Below are 20,082 nucleotides of genomic sequence, written 5' to 3'. Positions count from 1 at the left end.
CATTTAGATTATTCAATTCATCAAATAGATGACATAAAACAAAGCTAAGCAAGATCAATACAAATACAGCATACAGATACAAATACAGATTTTATACCTGCCCCTCTTGCGAAATCATGAATGAACTGCAACTCAACAACAGTTTTGGAAAACTGCTTAGTTTCACTAACTACACCCAGAGTTCCAAAATACAACTTGTCTGACAACATGAAGGAAAGAAGCAACACATAAAAGCCCTATCTGACATCTCACTGTCTGGAAAACCATTTCAAAGGTTTTGGTACTCCAGTGAACCACAGTCAGATTCATTATTGATAAATGAATGAAACATGGAGCAGTGCTGAATCTTCCAATTTGGAAAGGGTGGCTTCCAAAACACTCCTAGAGCACATAAACAACAGCTTATCATACAACCTACTTCTCAGTCCTTCATGCAGAGGAGTGATAGAATGAATAGGTGCTTCTTAAAGAAACAGATGTCCAATTTCAAGGTGTCAAATTGCAAACTCAAATTCATTTTAAATTCAAAATACATAACAGCCTCGCACCCTTTTCAATGTCTGCTGTTGCTGCCAAGGGTGGCATAACCAACTGTTATATTTGCAGGTAACTAGTTCTTCACATACAATATGATCTGGTTTACTCTCTTTCTTTAATTAATTAAAGCTCGCATTTTTTTATTTGCCCAAGTTATCTCATTCTAGTATTACATTTAGTAAAATAGAACAGTTCAGTATTATTTTTCGCTTCACTGTAACACTTGAAGAAAGTAATTGTGTGTGTTGTTGTTTTTCTGCAGGACATTAAATTCTTTGTTTGATATAACTTACCTCATCTTCTTGAAATCCAGGCTTTATTGCATGCCTTTATCTTAAACTGCTTTATTGTGCTCGGGGTGGATTTCCAAAGAAAAGTCTGTTTACCAGACAGATCCAATGGGGTAAAAAGTGCTAGCTCATCCTTTATCGGGAGGAGCGCATGAGTCAGCTCTGCTTTGTTACACCCATAGTGGTTACAACACGTATGCAGACACAGACTTACACACGCACACACTCCCAGTGTTTCTCCCTCCCTCCCTCTCACATACGCACTCACAGGCCATATGACTGAGTCAAGCTCAGTTTTTAGTTTGTAGCTGAGCTGCGATAAGGCTTTCTGGGAAACAGGCTGGTTAGTCGGCATTCCATCTACCAAAATCTATGTCTGTGAGGCTGCTGGAACTTTCTTTAGCACCTTAAGAGAGGTGAGCAAAGCCAGCTTTTTAAGGTAGGCACATTTTATTTTTTTTCTTTTCTATTAAGTGATAACATATCTATGTGTGAAATATGGTTTTAGCATTGTGGGAGTGGTTAACCTGCATGTGCCTTTGTGTTTTGTATACACATAGATGGCTGGGCTTACCCCGCGGTCGTCTGTGTTTACATTCGAGTCCACAGTTCATTCCTCCCAGGTGCTGCACCGCTTGAATGAGCAGCGCTGCCGGGACATGTTGTGTGACGTGACGGTGCTGGTGGAAGGTCAGAGCTTTAGAGCCCACTGCTCTGTGCTCGCTTCCTGTAGCGAGTACTTCTTGCAAAAGATTTCTTCCCCCACTCAGCACGGAGCAGTGATCACTTTGCCTGAAGAGGTAAGAAGTTTGTTCAGGATGCCATGTTACAGAAAAAAAGTTTTACAAAAAACTCTTCCTCAGAAACCACAAATCTGTTTGAAAATGAAGTGAGAATCATAACTAAAACCTTTATTTCCTCAAGTGCCACTCTAGGGGATTTTTGTTTTCCTGATGACTCATGAACAGTCAGCTTGTCAAATAGACAGTAACTAAACTTATCCTTACCAAAAAGACAACTTCACTTTACAAATTTAGTTAGATTTTGAACGTTACCACATCATTTGTTTGTTGATCTCTTGGAATTAATGTAAAAAAAAAGTTCAAACACTAAAATTTAAAAAAGTCAATCATGTAGGTTTTTGGCATTGCAAACCAATACCAATTTCAATGTATAATTTTAATCACAGAATGACTAATTGTTATTCTGCAAATTGTTTTTCCCATTTAACAAATATAATGGATGGAATCCTCCCCTGTACAGATATCAACTCAAGATATCTTTCTCAATAAAATTCACAAAGAATCAAAAAGTTTCCAAGACAATTTTATAAATATGATCAAATGTAGGCTTGGAGAATTCATTTGTTTAACTTTTCTATCTTAGTGTTTAAATATATCAATATTTCTGAAGTGATGATCTTTTGAAATTAAGTTATTCCTACAAAGTCATCTTATCTAGAGTGCATTTCGTCTTGTCTTTACTTTCCATAATTCCTTTTAAATTGACCCCATTGGCTGATAAAGGAGGGGTCCCCTGATGTAGACAATGTCACAAAACTATTCCAATCCAATTCCACATACTGGGAAGAGGTCCAGGGAAACATTATCTTCTCCGTCTTTAAGTCATTGTTACATCTTTGTTGATTATTTATACAAATACTGATGATTATTTGCAGAGTAAAGTAAAGTAATTTGCATCGTGTGAAAGGTTCTGCTGTTTCAAATGAGATATATATTAAGTGTAAAAATGTAAAAAGATTTAGCATTTGTTTAAAACTCTGTGATACATTGTCTTTTAAGACACTTTACATTCATATCAGAAGGTTACTCTGACTGGAAATGTTTTACATATTCTGTTCCCTGTGTTTGTTTTAGACAGGAATATCCTTCTGTCTCCTCCCTGCTATTCTTGTGTAAATATCCTAAGCTCTGCATGAATAACTTTTCAATGCAAATGTGAGCATTGTATAAAAGTTTATAAAATTGCTTTTGAATAAATCCTATCGATGTTTTTGAGATAGGAGTTGTTTTAAGACAACAGAAGTCCACTTTGGTTTTGTGCCCTGTCAAGATAGCTACTAGGTGTAGTCTTCAACCAAATCTTACAAACCCAAATTATCTACTGCATGAAATATATTAACTTTTTATGTGCTTACCAGAAAGTTACAATATTTTTCTCCTTTCACTTTGACATTATTATATCAAACAACAACAAGTGTGTGGACTTATCTTCACACAATGTCACTGCACAACTAAGACTTATAAAGCATAAAGTTAAAAGTAATAAATATTTTAAAAAGAAGTATGTTACTTTCAGCTAGTGTATTCCAAATGATGTTGTTAATGTATCTTGTTTATTTTTTTACAGGTGACAGTGGCTGGCTTTGAACCACTGCTTCAATTTGCCTACACATCCAAACTCAACTTTGGAAAAGACAATGTTTTAGAAATACGAAGCTCAGCCTCGATCCTTGGGTTCAGGGACTTGGACGAGGCATGTTTTGATTTCCTCCTGCCAAAGTTCTTTGTGAGTCGCAACGGCTCTGCCCCCATTCCGCGAAATACCTGTTGTCGGAAGGAATGCAAGAGGCGATTATCAAAAGAAAATAATGCCACAGACTCTGATGACGTGTTGTTGGATGACAAAGAAGTAAAACCAGTTGCTGACTCATCACCAAAGCGGGACGTGACTTGGGACTGTAACAAGTCGGTGAGCAACAAAATGGGAAGTCAAAATAGCACACGAAGTTTGGGAGCTGTAGCTGAAGGCAAAAATGGCCCAGTCATACAGGGTCCAAAGTATCGCAAGTTCCAGTTGGCTTGCGAAAAGGGAATGTTTGCCAGTGAGAAATGCTCCTTCAATTCAGTCATATCAGGGATCAGGAACGGCTGTGCCCTCTCCTGCATGTCGTGCCCCAACAAAGTACATTGTGAAAAAAAAGCCGTGGTTGATTTCCCTGGAAATCCAAATTCCAATACATGTATAGAAAGCAAAGCTGAAGAACAAGAAGTGTGGGAAACTGAAAAACACAACATGAAAAAAGAGAACTGTGAAAATAAAGTTGTAGTTGATATTTCTAAGGAAGGTACATTTGAAGAGGGAAACCAGTGTTGTAAGGTAGAGGAGAAGAACATTAAGACTCATGAAGAAAAGATGGAGTACTCATCTGAAATCATTTCTTCAGAGAAAACAAAAATAAAGACACTCTCACCTAAGCCAAACCCAATCCTCTGTGAGAGATCATCACTGCCCTTTTGCCCCTTAATGTGTCTGGGTGTGGACTCTACAATCACTCAGTCAATGGGGAATGAAAAGTGTGTTGTCAGCAATACAGAAAGTAAAATATCAAGAGTCTCTGGCGCAATAATCTCATGCTCTTCCCAACAAAATGAGATGTCAGAAGGCAAAGGACAAAATCAAAATGATGCCAGTCAACAAGGAAGAAAAAGTGCACAAATGTCAAACATGGAAAGAGCAGCTATCATTAGAGAAACCTCCAGAGAGAGAAGCACAGTGAAGAAGGAAACGGCTGATCAACTCCACGAGCAATTCAGGTTCAGTAAAGAAGCCTACCAGCAAACCTTTCTGGACTGTGAAGCAGGGTGTTCCACAGATGCATGTGGAGAGTGTGTGCAGGGCTCATCTCTACAGTGGTCAAACATCGGTTCCACCAAAACTGGGTGCCCGTTTTACCAGGATTTTGACCAAACGAACTGTGCAATGTTTGAGAGTGAGGGGACAAATCAGTCGTCTGTAAACTCAGGGGAGGATGGAGATTCTGAGACAGAAACAGAGGGAGACAGTGAGTTCTCCACCAGTGAAAGGGCACTACAGGTGAGCAGTGAACAGTTTCACTGTCAAGCTTCAATGCATCTCATAGGATTTTATATTTTACACCAAGACAAAGTACTGTATGACTCTGAGTTAAAAACAAGGTTTTCTTTACCCAGCACTCCTACAGCATGCTGCTACCACTACCATGTGTCACTTCAAGGATGATGTATATTGCAATTTATTAAGAATAAAAGCATTTCCTCAGCATTTTTATGCCACTACCATAATTAAGAATGGTGTGTTCAAAGCCTAATACAAGTGCATATCACTCTAAAGCATACTTATCTTTTGAAACAAAAATTTTAAAAACAGGTTTCAAATCTCTTCCATTTTACAATTATGCACTACTGTGTGCAGTTCAATGAATACATTTTCCATAAAATACTTAAAGGTTTTAGCTTTACCTTAAAAAAAAAACATAGTCTACAGTATGTCATCATATTTTCTAAGATAAGAAAATCAGGTTCACTTTGTCATAAACAAACAAGCATCTGCATTTATGTAAAGCAGATATGCTATGTTGTCAAGTTAATTATTCACCCAGTAGACAAGATGTATGTGTGTGTGTGAGCAGTTTGTCTGGTTCAGAGTCCAATACAGAAAATTCACAGCATAGCCTTTTTGCTGAGCATCAAACTGAGGTCATTTCATAGCTTTCAGAAGTTTCTGAGGTTGCTTAGAAGATTGGGTGAGAAATACAGATAAGGGGTTTGCAGATAAGGCTAAGTTCTTCCCAGGGGTAATGTATTTAAATTATTAACGCCAGAAAAAGCTTCACAAGATTGATGCTGCTTAATGAATCTGATGGTGTTGTATTTCCTGGTGCATGCTTACCTCAGCCCTGGTGATTTCTAGGTCTAATATTTACTGGCTTGGAAAAAATGTAGCAACACAAAATTTCCCATTCTTGTTTTTGCATTTACAGAAAGTTTTACATGGGCATACAATATATTAGCATCAAGGAGCATAAATGTCTTTACAGACACACCTCTACGCATATGTTTTGTGCATAACTTTCATTTTCACTGGGTTTTCTCAGGTGCAGTTGCCATTCTCTGTGGATTGGATTGTGAATCTGAACCGAAATGACTTCCAGCATCTGCTGAAGCAGCAGGTTCTTACCCCAGAACAAATAGAGTTTGTCCATGATATTAGACGCCGCAGCAAAAACCGCCTTGCAGCTCAGCGTTGCCGCAAAAGAAAGCTGGACTGCATATATAGTCTACAGTGTGAAATTAACAAACTGGTAAGGCAGTCTTTTTTTTTGGAATGATCTTATTTTTCATCAGATGTTTACAAATCAGGTTGTGCTTTCTCTACATGTTTGCTATAGAAGACAGAGAGGGAGAAACTGATCTTTGAGAGGAGCCGGCTGACCCAGAGGAAAATGGAAACATGTCACACTGTAAAGGCTTTGTGTCGGCGGGTCTGCAGTGAAGCAAGACTACAACCTGACCAGCTACAGGTGTTAGCCAGTTGCACCTCTTCAGACTGCCCTCTTTCCTCATTGGTTCCTCAGATAGATGCGCTTTTGTCACAACACGGATCATCACTTCATCCACAAAATGCGGCATCCCAGGAAGATACACTTAACCCACACATAAATACAAGCACATGACAGAAAAGCTGAAGCAGTGCCACAGACTATAATGATCATTAAGCTGTATAGTATTCTTTTGCATTTGCTAGGACATTATCATGCACGGTGACCAAAGGACAGAAATGTCCAGAGATAGCAGACAGTGTAATTGCTGTGATCAGTAGATTCTTTTCATTTATTGCTTATTTTATTCTCTTTTGAACTCAAATATATTTGGAATGGTCACATTGAGTTATTTTATTTATATTCCAAAATCCACAATGTTATTTGTCACTAGTTTTTTTACAGCATTGCACAGTGTTTTACTTACTGTCCAGGGAGCCACTCTGACACAAGTGCTTCAAAAAAGTTATCTGTAAATTTCTGAATGAACGGGTTTTGTATTATTTTTTATTAAATTCTTTAAAATGTGGTTTTATAATTAGCATAATAAGCATGAAACCTAAATACTCAATCCAAGTCTGGACTCAATTGTTCTATACTGATTATAGATAGTTTGATTTTGATTCAGCACTCAGGGCATCATACATGCAAGATCTTTTCAAAGCCAGTAACTTATACTGCCTTTGCAAATTGTACATTAATGACAGTAAAGGATCAGAAAATATCAGGCAGTTTTCAGGTATCCTACTGAGACATGGTTTATAAATCATATTTTTTTAAAAGTTTGCCCTCAAGAGGCAAACCTTTTTCTTTTTTTTTTTATCTTTTAAAGGAATAATTATTTCTGTAAACTTTGTAAACCTAAAAATGACCATTTATGGTTTGTCCTTGTGTGCTCAAAAAGAAATAGTGGATATGTTTAGGATGAATTGAAAAAAAAAGCCCACAAATCTTTAAATAAAAAACTGTTTAAACCAAATAGAGAATATCATTATTATTGCTATCGACGTCGTATGAGCTTGTTGCTTATTTTCCAAAAGAATTTTATTTCTTTAAAAGTAATACATCTACATGTACTTAAGATTTCAGATAATGATGCAAATGTTTTTGATGTAAAGAAATATTGTACTATATTTGGTATTTTTTACAAGTCTGGTGGAAACAATGGTAACTTCTGGGTTTGTGACACAGATCCCAAAATATTCTTTTGCTCTGGTGGTTTGTTACGGGTAACAAAAAAAAAAGGGGTTATTTTTTGATTTATGGGTTGAAGCAGTTCTTTACAATGATTGAATGTCTTTCTCCTAATAATGCCAAAAGAGCAAAACCAATCCCCAAACAACCTTTCTACAATTTCTTTTTATGATCAACTAGTGGGAATGGAGAACACTCCCCTTTTTTGTGCACACTGTAAGAAAATGTTGCTAAATACTATGAGTAGCTAACAATGCTAAGGCTGGTTTTTGATTGGAAGCTTATTACTTGGTTCTAAATGAAAGTGTTTTTATTGTTTTATTTTACTTGAGGATTACAACGACCTTAAATTCATCCCTCTAATTATCTATAATATGGGCTTGTTGACTTGATTGGTCATTGTCCACCATACTGCCATAGCAGTGGAAGAAAGGGTTTGCCGAGGGTTTATACAAGAACCACTACATGATCAGAACAAAATGCAGACAAGAACCATTTACAAAACATTGCTTTCAAAATGGTCATGTACTGGATTACAAAGAACAATCGTGAGATCAGCATGCCAAGAAAAACTTTTAAAGATCCAGATAGCATTAAAAACTATTTTTGTACTAACATATTTAGAAAAAATGTGGCTGTTTAGTAAGCCATAAAGAAATGATAAATGACTGAGGATTTCTACAAATTACTGTAACTAATCCAAAAGTCTATGCATTGGCATGGTGTGCTTTGTACAGCCTTTCAACAGTTTGACTCTCATTTTTCTTGCAGTCATTGTGGTCTCTTTCCCTCAGTCGACCACGGTGACAAAGATCTTGTAGGAACCATGTATCTGTCCTAGCTCCTTAAAAACCTAGCAACACAAATCTAGCCTCATTTAACTGTAAGATTCTTTAAAAAACTATTTAAAGAAAACACTTCAGTATCTTTCCAAAGTGCGAGGCTTTACACCTGGCCAACATTTTGATTCATTAGGAGGTTTTAGTAGTAAAGCCATCCCCATTTTTCTATGTAGTACTATAAATAACTTTAAAGAACACTTTGTTTCCTTGTTCTGTTTTGAAGCACATTCTGCTACAGAGAAAGTTTGGCTTGTTACTTATTGTCTTAAACACCATTATCTAAATCACTGACAAAGGTCAAGTTAACAAATTATACAGAACTTACTGATGATGAAGCACAATTAGATTTAAGTTAATTTCCTGATGCCTTTCCCTGATTCTTTATCTGTGGATTTTAGGTTAGCTATTACATTTATTGTAGTTATATATGTCTCATCTACAGTTGCTTTTTATGTACTTAAGTAAGATTTTCTTGATACTTTCTTATGCTATTATATTTAAAGCGAATCATGTTTTTAACCAGCTATAGTCCGCTTTGATTTACTTAATCATTATGCGCATGTTTTTATTTCAGCTATGTATATATTATGATATGTGGTGAATGAATATATTTTATAATACAAACTTGAACTCTAACACTACTTCTTAATCAGTGTGGTACTGACTGCCCTCTAGTGGCCCTCTCGTTACTAAAGTTTAAGCTATTATGTTACTGAAAGGAACTCCAGCTCTTGTATTTCTGTGTCTCTCTTTTGTACCTTGGCATTCTCAGTTGAAATATATAAAAATTAATTTAGATAAAATAATCCATCTGTGCTTAGTGTAAGTGGTAAAGGTGATTGTTTTATTTCTGGAGAGGGCTCATTTTTCAATATTGACAAATTCCTTGTGATTTTGTCAATATTGTCCACATCTCTGTTAAATCTCATATCTTAGTCACAGTATTGCACGTATTCTCTTGTGCTTTAATGGCCTATATATACTGTATTTAGTAACTAACCCTACATCGTTGTCTTTCTACAATGAGTTGAACAAACTTTCTGAGGTGTATTTGAAAACACCTTGTTAATACCCATGTAGAGTATGTTTTCTTTGTTAACATATGTTGGAAGACAAATAACAGTATTTTAATCACTTTGTTTTTTTTATTAATCACTCCCCCTGTGCGTTTCCTTGTAGATTTATTTTATTAGCAGAAACGTGTGAAAACATAGACTGATACTCTCCAAAAGACTACAAAACCTTTTATTATTCAGAAAAACGCTGGTCACTCTCACACGTTGTCATTGTAAGTGAAAGTGAGATCAGAGGCCCAATTCTGCAAGGCAACTGTGGGAACTGTGAATATGCTCTTCAATGAATAGTATTTCTCTTTACAAAACTTATGACTAAGTTGAAGATCTGCTTTGTCTCCAGTGACTTAACTTCTCTTAATAAAATGACACCCAACAATGTTTTTTATTTTTTTTATTTCAGTTTTTCTAAATTAAATATTTCTTAAACAGAATATTTTCCCCAACATAAAATCTAATCAGGACACACAATTCTGGTATATTTAAATCTTTTCCAGTAAAGTGACTAAAAACATGCAATTTCATGAACTTGACAATAGATGGCTCTACATGAACATATACTGGAAGTTAAAACAAGGTTAACTTCCTTAGAAGAAAGGACAACACAAATAGTCAGTACACACATCACGCCCATAATTTTGTTTGAGCTCTTTTAGCTAATATGAAGATAAAAGAAAACTGGGTTGATTGATTGAATATGAACATAATTCCAAAAAAAATCTTTTAGAATCTAAAGGGATTTTTTTTTTTTTAATATAAGTTGATTGAATTGTATGTATTTGCTGTATTCAGGCTTGGTTAATCTGGAGACCTTCTTTTTACATCCTAAACAGACATTTCTGCCTCACAACATCTATTTCCAGCTCTGTTTTTTTTTTTTTTTTTCTGCTTCAATGAGCATTTGGTGTAAGTGGCAAATCGTGAGAACCACAGATAGCAGGATATACTGGGTGCATAATCCCAACAAAGACTGGCTAAATCTGTGCCGCCTGTTGTCAAAGTAACAGGCCATATTTTTAGAATTTGATCCCAGTGCTAATTTAAAATAAATTTTAAAATTTTTATTTTATAACTTCATGCGACTGTTATTGTTTTATTTGTTTGTCTTTCTCCTGGGAAAAAAAATCTATATAAGATATTCCCCTTGGGTTTCACATTGGCTCCGTGCTAACTTTCCAAATAGACCGTGTGTTTGAACACGGCCTCGAAAACACATCAAGAGTCAGGCAGAATAGATAGAAAGAAGAGAGAATGGAACGATGCTCCCGTGTCAAGAACAGCATGAGAAAACAGCTAATCTTATTCTACCAAACTACTGGACATCGTGACCCTTAATTTTACATGACTAAATAAAGAAGAGTACGCTGAAAAATACGGAATTGCTATTTTTTCTTCTATTCAAACCTTTCATTGCATCCACAGGCCTCAATTACACATTCGAGAAGGGAAACATTAACTGGAGCCAAAAGCAGATGACCAGATCTAATCCCTCATGCGGAGAATAATCCAGTCATGTGTCCGATTAATGAGGGACCTGAGAGTCCTGGATCCTTCTGAACAGAAGCATACAAACACACATTTTTCAGCCTAAACTAATAAAACCTGGTATTTTTTTCACTGACCCTTAAAGTGATTTGCAATCCTCTGCTTCAGTAAAAATAGTTTGTCCCAGGCTAAAGATTAAATACTATTAAAAGACTATTTCTTTATGAAAATGTATATGATATAGAGCAAACACAAGGTAAGTGTGAAACTGGTTTATTTGCCATCTTGTTTAAGAGCACAATAAATAAGTACAAACTCAAAAGTTGTGTTTCTTATGTCCTTTAAACTAAGAAACAAAGTGCTTTTCTCAATGTCCTGTGCTTTATATAATATGACACTATGCTGATATCACATGAGGTCACATGAGTCACACACCTTCATCTTGTTAATCTTCCCTGTAGAAGGGGATTCCTTGAATCCGACATTCCTTGAATCCAGAATGTCGGATTGCTTGAATCCGACATTCCCGATTTTTTGAATACAATGGAATTAGGATAATTTTTGGAATTTGGATAGCAACTTAAAAATACTGCTGTATCTTACACTGACAATTAAAAAACTAAACCTTTAATGTGAATACATACACATTAAAGATGGATGTTAGTGTGAAAAAACAAAAATCAATCTCCTAAAATAATCATTTTGGTCATCTCTAACAGTTTAACTAGATCACAGTGTCAAGACATGCTTAAATAAGAATACATAATTAAACTGGGAGTGTGAACATAATGTGAAACAGAGGTTAATTGTTTTTATCCACACCTTGAAGTGAGAAACATAAGACAATGTTGCATTCAAGCATGGCAGGAAATGGCTTCAAGAAGACACTCAAAATTAGCCCCCAAATTTTCTCTAATTAGGCATTTATTTCAAACTCATCATTATCACAATAAAAAGCAGCATAAAAAGTTTCATAAGGTAAAGCGGTGGTAAGGTGGTAAAGTCGTTAAACAACCAAGAGATGTATTAAACTAAAACTTCTTAGTAGTCATCTCTCAAATCAAACAATCAAACTGCAACATCAATTTTGAAAGAGAAAAATCAGTTTGGATAAAAAAAAAAAAAACATGTTTCCACTGCTTTTTGATAACTTACTGTACTGTATATTTGTTGATGAGATCCAAGTCTTGCTGTGACTCTAATCTTCAGCTTCTCCCACAGACTGCCAATTAGACTTAAGTCAGACCAGTCAGAAGAAAAATGCTGTTAAACTAAACTAAAAAGGGTAAAGATCTAAAACATTATGTCTGAAGCACTACAGGAATGGCTTAAAATCAACCCTTTTTTTGTGGGAAGAGATTAAAAGAAGCATCCAGAAGTAAGAAACCAGAAGTCTGGGTTAACCAGAAAGAGTCTAGAAAGAGGAATGATCAAAGATCTCTCTTTCTGAATGCTGCAGGAGAAAACTAATATGGCCCTTGTGACTTTGCTTAAAAACAGCTATTTCTTAATTTGACATTTTAATAAATAAACTCAAATTGCACACTTAAATTTTGTTACTGTGAATAAAGATGAATGTAGCTTAACACTTTTTACATATCTTAAAACAGTGTTTCCCAACCCTGGTCCTCAAGGCACACTGTCCTACATGTTTTAGAGGTTTCCCTGCTTTAATGTGCCTGATTCAACCTGTTAATCAGTCATCAATTGAAATCAGCTGCACTGAAGCAAGGAAATACCTAAAACATGCAGGGCAGTGTGCCTTGAGGACCAGGGTTGGGAAACAGTCTTAAAAGGCATGCCAGCAATTACAGTGTATAGTTTTTATTTTGGTCAGACGATAATTGATGTAGACTTGACACCAGTTTAGAATCTAATGTTTAGAAGTAAAAGCCAAATGTTGGCTTTGTGCAGAACCCTCAGCTGACTAGTAATAGCAGTACTCTGTCAAGCAGAAATAACCTTTAAATTCAAAAAGGAAGGCATGGGGAAAAAAACAGTGAAACAACAACAAAGCCACTGAGTAGGAGAGAGGACATGCAGCGTCTTTATGTGTTCTTTAGTCTGTGTTTGTGTGCACGGCACAGCGAGACACAGCTCTACATAGATGGTAGAGCAAACCCCATAAAAAGATTCCTGTTACCATGGATACTGAGGTTTTGGTGGACGAATTGAAGTGTGTTCAGTTTACAACATTAAGATTAAAAAATTTCATGTGTTTTGCCAACCTACCACACACACATTTTTATTCAGCTCTGATTAAAAATGGTAATCATTATGTCTGAAAAGTCACACCAACCTTTAAATGTTACAGCAACCTTAACTCAAGGATGTTTATCAATTCACATTGGTTCAGCCTAACCACACTGTTACTATAAATAACACTGTGTTCTTACTTAAAGTCTAAACTTAAATAATTGGATGTATCTTCAAACTCAAACGTGCACCTTAAAATATTCACTAAAACACTCAGTAAATAACTTAAAAACATAATAAAAATATGTGCAGATTAACACTGAGTTACCTCGTGTGCTTCACTCACAGTGGTGCACAGCCCTCTCTATGCCTTGTTAGAATAACATTAGGGAAACACAGTCTCCAAGAGTACTACATCTTTAAAAGCAAACAGAAAAGTAATGAGTTATTTTTGACCAAAACACTGCAAATCTATCAATAAGTCCAAGTAAATGTTGAATTCACTGCACCTACACTTTGTTGGGTCAGTTAAATCGCTTTGCTCATTAATGCGAGGAAGTTATGTGAGAAGAAAGAAGATAATCCTCATAAAGGGAATATACTTGTTACTTACTCTTGTATATGCTTACTGTAATATTATTCAAATAGTTTAGACAGTGGTGTTACCAGAAATCTCTGGAAATGCATTTTGACCACAATTCAGAGGCATTCTAAAAAAAGAGAGGTGTTAGCTTTGGTCACTAGAAACAAATAAATGTTCGACTTCATGGCGCACAGACTTCGTACTGCTCCACTCTGCACACTGTGTAGGATTTCCTTTGAAGTCCTGTCCTTTCTCTGTTCTCACACGTTCATTCATCCTTTCTCCCTTCCTTCCATTGCTTGATTATTTGAAGCATCCAGAGCAGCTCATCTGTCTGCTGGAGTCCATCTGCGGGGAGATGGTGTCTGGCACCACAGACTTTAGGATGTCATTCTCTGTGGCCATTATGTGCTTGACCAGGAAGTTTGCAGCGTCGCTGATATTGAGATTGTCCTAAAACGGAGTAATATGGTATGTTAAAAATTGACAGAACAGTAAAGGAACTACTTTTTGTCATTAAGTATACTGTACAAATTCATTTATTTGAAAGCCCAGCAAGACTTCACTGTACATAATAAAAATAAACTTTGTAATGTGCTCAATATCTGTGATGGACTGGCGACCTGTCCAGGGTGTACCCAGCCTCTCACCCGCTGTCAGCTGGAGATAGGCACCAGCACCCTCCTGACCCCAATGGGATAAAGGTGTAAGAAAATGGATGGATGGATGTGTTCAATATTGTCTAGTAAAATAATTTGTGCTATTAATCAAGTAAATTAGTTTTCAGTGCTCAACAACAGCTAAAATCTCCCCCAAAATGTCACTGTTTTTCTTTTTCATAGAAAATCATGCCTAAACATTTTGATCACAATGAAGGTATTGCAAAGTGTGGCACCAGGTTTATAACAGAGAGATGTGAAAGTAGTTTTTATCAGTATACACCTCATGAAAACCTCTATTAGTTTGAAACCAATTCATTTAAAATGTTGCTGCAATGCTGTGCATTTCTTTTGGGCAAACAGACTCATTATAGAAACTACACCCTTTGAGAATGTTGAGTCTTAGTGGCAAAAGAAAGATGGCACACTCCGACATGTCAGTGTCAACAGAGGATGTGAGAATCAGTACAACATTACTTGTATTTAAAGAAATGTGAAAGTTCTGAAGTACATTTGGATTACTCTAAATAAAACAGGATTTTTTTGCACAGTGGTGTAGTTGGAAGCACAGTTGCCTTGTAGCAAGAATGTCTTGGTTTAAAGTCGCACCCTGGGGTCTTTTTTTGCATGGAATTTACATATGTGGGTTCTCTATGGGCTCTCTCGCTTCCTGATCCCAAGGCCCAAGCACACCAGACAGTCCACTTCTGAATGGCTCTAAAGATAAAATAAAGGTTTTGGAGTGGCTTAGTCAACAGTCCTGCTGTAAATCTGACTAAGATATTTTGGCCTAACATCTTAGTCATCCTGTTTTGACACTAAACAGGTTGATCATGCTCAAAACCATCCAATGAATGACAATAAACTGGTTCAACAAGGAAGAGGGGTGTCACAGCATTGTAAAAGAATCATTGCTAATTATTGCGAATGGTTGACAGTGCAGTTGTTGCAAGTAAGGTTCCCAAAATCAGCTACAACGTTTAGGGGCAATAACTTTTTAAACAGTCCCAGGCAAAGTTGGATGGTTATTCTCCTAATAAATTAAATCATTACCTGATAAAGGTGTCATTTACATTTACTCCAAAACATGTAAATGTGAGAAAAGTAAAAACAGAAGTCTCTAAAGAATCTTTTTCACATACATTTTATGACTTTTCCAATTCAAGCCTCACAATAATTAGGATGTGCTATTTGCCAGGTTTGTGGCAAAGTTATTTGAAAGTTGTTTATTTCCAATAAATTTTTAACCACCGTGCATTAACAGCTTATATGAAATAATAAACTCAAAGAAATAGCAACATCATTCAGGTAATCTGTTTAATACTGCCCTCATAAAGATTACAGACAGAACAACAAGAAAAAGATTTTTCTTCAAAAAAACAAAACAACAAAAAAACAGTGTGTGCTTTGTGATATAATCTGCAATCTAATTCAATAGCACCAATCACCTGGATAAGGAATCTGGAATCAGGTTCTAATCGGTAATCAGGTCCTGTTTTCACATTTCCACAATTTTCTTTCTTGCAAGACAGATTGAATCTTGTAACAATGACAAGATCCTGATCCTGCCTATTTTTGCTATGCTTCAAGCTTAGCATTTGTTGATAAGACACAGCTTTTCAGGTCATTTGATGCATTGCATGAAGCCTTCTATGCAGAAATCACATTGAAGCTTTTGGTTCTTAAGTGGAAAAAATAGTTAATAGAAAAATGAATGCTTTTATAATTCACCACAGATTTGCAACAGTTTGATTGAATGGTTCACTAAAGATCACCAGGTAATGACTTCTGAAGTGCAAGATGATCTCTCACATAGATTTAGGTAAAAAAAATAAATATCCTGTACATGTGGTTCATTCATGGATCATTATGTGAAACTAAACTTCCAAATTTGAGAGTGAGTTGAATTAGAGTTGGACCCATCCTCTGATTTTACAACAAATGCCAAGACCCACATACTGAAACAGAAAATCTTAAATATTCCCAAGTCTCACCTTTGCTGATGTCTCAAACCAACCAACAAAGCCATGGTCTTTGCAGAACTGATCCATTTTGATGCCATTGTTGCTCAGTTCCCTGCCCTGATCACACTTATTAGCCAGCAGCACTGTAGCAATGCTCTGTCCATTAGCCAACATTACTTTCGAATCCAGGTCTTCCTTCCACTTAATGACAGCCTCAAAGGTGGTTGGCCGAGTCACATCGAACACAATGAAGGCGCCCATGGCTTCGCGGTAGTACACCCGCGTCATGTTTCCAAATCGTTCCTGACCTGTGACAAGCACATGCACAGACAGAGTCATGCTTTAGGACTGCAGCATTCCAGAGCATCCCAATGATGAGACGTATTCATTGTTTTTCTGAATTTTTTCCCAGAAGTATATCTAAGGCAGCTGGCAACAAGACAGCAGTCAGCTGTGCCTATATTCCAATGAAACAACACATTCCTGTAGTCTTACCATCGCGTTGCAATTAAACTGTCAATGCAACTATTTGTTCCTGCTCAGAATAAACAATAATATTTGTCTGTAGGTAGTATATAACTTTCTTATATTTTCTAAAAGCATTGCCATGTATAGATTCCCTTCGTGTCTACCTCATTAATGTGAATATTTAATTTCCAGCAGAGGTTGTTAAGTGTGTATCCAGCTTGCTGATAACTGGAAACCTCCACAGAAATACAAAGAAGAGAGGAATTAGTACTTTAAGCATTGCAAGATGGCAATTTGTTGCCATCACGAGCAGGAAGAAACGTAAATCTGACTCAGTGGAGGAACAACTTCCTCCTTTCATCCAAGAAATTGTTTTACTTATAAGGAAATGCTGTCTCTGCAGTGGCATGACAGCAGTCTTAGACACACACTGCCATCATACAAATCACTTGACACACAGTCATTTGATGATGCAAGTTTCTGCTTTGCATGACCTGACTATTACAAAACCGATTCTATAAAATACATCTATGTTGACTAAAAAAGGTGTCTCTTGTATTCACACTGTTCTAAGAGTTAAAATACAATGCCTTGAAATTGGCTTCCTACTCTTTAAAATTAAAACCAAATGTCATATTGAAGTTGGAAGGTGAACTCTGAAGGGTTTTGCAGACTCTCACAGGTTTTCTTCTAAAACTGCCTTGCAGCTCCATCAATCTTCCCTGTTTCCTCTAAAGGAGGAGTATGCACACAGCCTGGAGGGTTAATAAAATGTTCCTGAACTGAATTACGGTACTCTCCTTCAGTGCTAACATGGTTATGAAGTCAGAGTTGTTACCAAACCACATGGTTTTGGAGTGAGATCAAAATGTTCAATCTGAGTCTCAGTTTGAAATAGTACTCCCTTTGTGAAATATGGCAAACTTTGGGACTTCTCATGGCTTTCCTCCAGAGCTCAAATGAACTTCTTGGCAGGTTTTCTAATTAGTGCTTTATGACTGGCCTGTCCGGTAGATGGTTTGCAGTTGTGGCATCCTCTTTCAGTATTCTGATGGTGCATTAAACATTAGCGAGATATTCAAAGTGTACAAAATCGTTTTCCATGCCTTGTCTGATGTGTTCCTTGGCCTTCATGATGCTGTTTGTTCACTAATGTTCTATAACAAACTTCTCAGTTGCAATTGACTTTATTAACAGGGAACAGATTAAAGGAAGTTGGAGACATAAAAAAATGCTATTCAGAATTTTATTTTTGAAACCTTTACAAAATCTCTAAAAACATTTTCCTTTCACTTTAAAATGATGCATTACTTTGTGTGCTACATGAAATTCCAGTGAAACACATGTAACATTACAAAGAGCAGTAATGTTCAAAGGGTGTGAATACTTTTTCAATACACAGTAAATGTGACTTAAATTTAATTTGTAAAGTAATTCATTGTCTACACCTGTATGTTTGCTAGTGTGTGAGACTATGGGAGGATCTATAGTTGTTTTATTAAGGCTAGAATGACATTCCTGTGACTTGCCTTTAAATCTCCCTCACATGGACCTGATCACATGATGTAACATCATACCTAAGAAATGATAAGGAAACAATGTGCTGGTCTACTTTACAGACAGCAGCTCCCTCATGACTGTGCTTATTTAGGTTGTCTTTCATAACTTAACAAGGCTGATTACTGTAAGTTTGAAGATAAGTGTTATCTACCCAAATTATCAGCTTCATTCCAGGAAATGAGATGGCATTTCTGAACATTTTTATGTTTCTAAGTTTCCCCACTCTTACACATTCAGATCATAAAAGGCGTGGAATACACGTCCATCACTACTAGCTTTCTGCACATGCTCAACTTGGTGTCACTGCAGTACTTTCTTTCCGCAAATATAATCGGCTTCTTAAATTGTCCCACCTGCAATGTCCCACAGCTGAAGCCGGACAGTCTCAGAGTCCCAGTTCAAGACTTTCAAGGCGAAATCCACTCCGATCGTGGCCCTGTAGTTACTAGAGAAGGTCTGGTGAACGTAACGCCTGATGATGGAGGTCTTCCCGACTCCGAGGTCTCCGATGACCAGCACCTTGTACAGGTGCTCCTTCCGGAGACTCTGCATGCCGTTGGGTTGCAGGGTATGGTTCGTCATTTCACCTGTTGGGTTTCACAGGGCGGCAGCTCCCAGGAACTTTGACACGGTTAAACTGAGTTTCGAGCCTCCGTCTCCCGGGTTTAGGAACCGCCCTCCATGTCGCGAGTGTGAGATTGCACAGGGGCCGTTCTTGGAAACTTGTGACCTGGCCTGGCCACCCTGAAGAGAAGTGCTGTGCACCCTGACAGCTGGAGGCGGGGTTTTCATCCGTTCAGTCGCACTATTTATTTTTTTCAGCTACTGAGTAACGTCATGTTACTTCCTAATATTGTGACAGCTGCTTTGCCACGTTATCTATGTTTTAGCTCTGAATAAAACAATTTAATAAAATAATTAATCATAATTCTTGTGAAAAAAATGTTATATAAATAAAGAACAACATTCATTACGAAAGAAATCTCAATCTGAGGAAGAATTATTTAAACAGGATCTACTTCATGTTTTATTTCTGAGGCAAATGCAGTGGCGGCTGTTGCATAAATTGCCCTTAGGGTGGGATCCTCATGGTGCTACCCCCTTCTCACTCCCTTAAAATGGACTTTATAAAGACGGTAATATGTATTTTTTTTTTTAGGCAGATACTGCCATTTCATAAAGTCATCATGGAAATATGTTACCTTCAGTTTTTTTTGTTTTTTTTTTAATGCAGCATATATCATATCTTGAAATTGGCTTTTGTCTCTTTAAGAAGACATTTTTTACAACACTCGACCTTCAGCCTGTCTCACCAACAATGCCATGATTCTGCTTACAACAGTTCTTAGGAGCGTAGGACTGAAAAATATTTTGAATTGTAAGCTTTGCAGACATGCAATTCCAACAGGTGTTTGCTAATTACTGCTACCAGTCTGGTGGAGCTGAACTGGAGGAGCTGAGCTCCAAAAGGAGCTCAGTTCCACCAGGAGGGGTGTTCCTGGAAGGTTTCCCAGGAACACCACTCTTAGCTGGAAGCTTAGCTGGAGACTGCAGCTGCAAGGAGGAGCTTTGAACAATAGGTGGTGCTTGGTGAGAGCAAGCACTTTAAGCTCTCTGAATGGCTCCTATGAGAGTTTCAAGTATTTCTCAAACATGCATGAAAGAATCAGTTTCACTCATGCCATGGTTTTGTTGTGACAAAATAATATAAAATTATATAAAGGTTTAAAAAGTAAATTTTACACGACACCACACCCATTCAAATGACAATTATATAAAAAACATTGAGTCACAAAGTTTAAATTTCGGATTTGTTAATGCTGCAAAGAATTATCAGTGCAGAATGAGCACTGCATAAAATAGATGTTACTGGGTTGGTGGGGGGCATACATACGAACATGGGCAAGCTCT

General features: G+C 36.8%; 2 protein-coding genes across 3 annotated transcripts; one reads left to right on the top strand and one right to left on the bottom strand.

Annotated features, from left to right (window-relative positions):
* The first annotated feature begins 1,116 nt into the window (after positions 1 to 1,116).
* LOC122845060 (transcription regulator protein BACH1-like) lies at positions 1,117 to 6,676 on the top strand. Of its 2 annotated transcripts, none has more exons than XM_044141053.1 (5): positions 1,117 to 1,243; positions 1,388 to 1,627; positions 3,198 to 4,664; positions 5,704 to 5,910; positions 5,998 to 6,676. In XM_044141053.1, exons 2-5 carry the CDS (start codon positions 1,388 to 1,390, stop codon positions 6,280 to 6,282), a joined length of 2,199 nt encoding a protein of 732 aa, XP_043996988.1. In that variant the 5' UTR covers positions 1,117 to 1,243; the 3' UTR covers positions 6,283 to 6,676. The 2 variants fall into 2 exon arrangements, with proteins under 2 accessions (XP_043996988.1, XP_043996987.1); XM_044141052.1 differs by having other exon boundaries at positions 1,117 to 1,266.
* A 5,791-nt stretch (positions 6,677 to 12,467) lies between these two features.
* On the bottom strand, positions 12,468 to 18,956 carry rab38b (RAB38b, member of RAS oncogene family). Its single transcript, XM_044140530.1, has 3 exons — positions 18,525 to 18,956; positions 16,174 to 16,451; positions 12,468 to 13,973 (listed from the first exon to the last, which is right to left on the bottom strand). Exons 1-3 carry the CDS (start codon positions 18,751 to 18,753, stop codon positions 13,824 to 13,826), a joined length of 657 nt encoding a protein of 218 aa, XP_043996465.1. The 5' UTR covers positions 18,754 to 18,956; the 3' UTR covers positions 12,468 to 13,823.
* Between the last annotated feature and the right edge of the window lie 1,126 nt (positions 18,957 to 20,082).

This window comes from Gambusia affinis, linkage group LG15, assembly GCF_019740435.1.
Source record: "Gambusia affinis linkage group LG15, SWU_Gaff_1.0, whole genome shotgun sequence".
Lineage (NCBI taxonomy): Eukaryota > Metazoa > Chordata > Actinopteri > Cyprinodontiformes > Poeciliidae > Gambusia > Gambusia affinis.
Note: the sequence above shows the minus strand (reverse complement) of the source record. Positions and strands in the feature narration are given on the sequence as shown.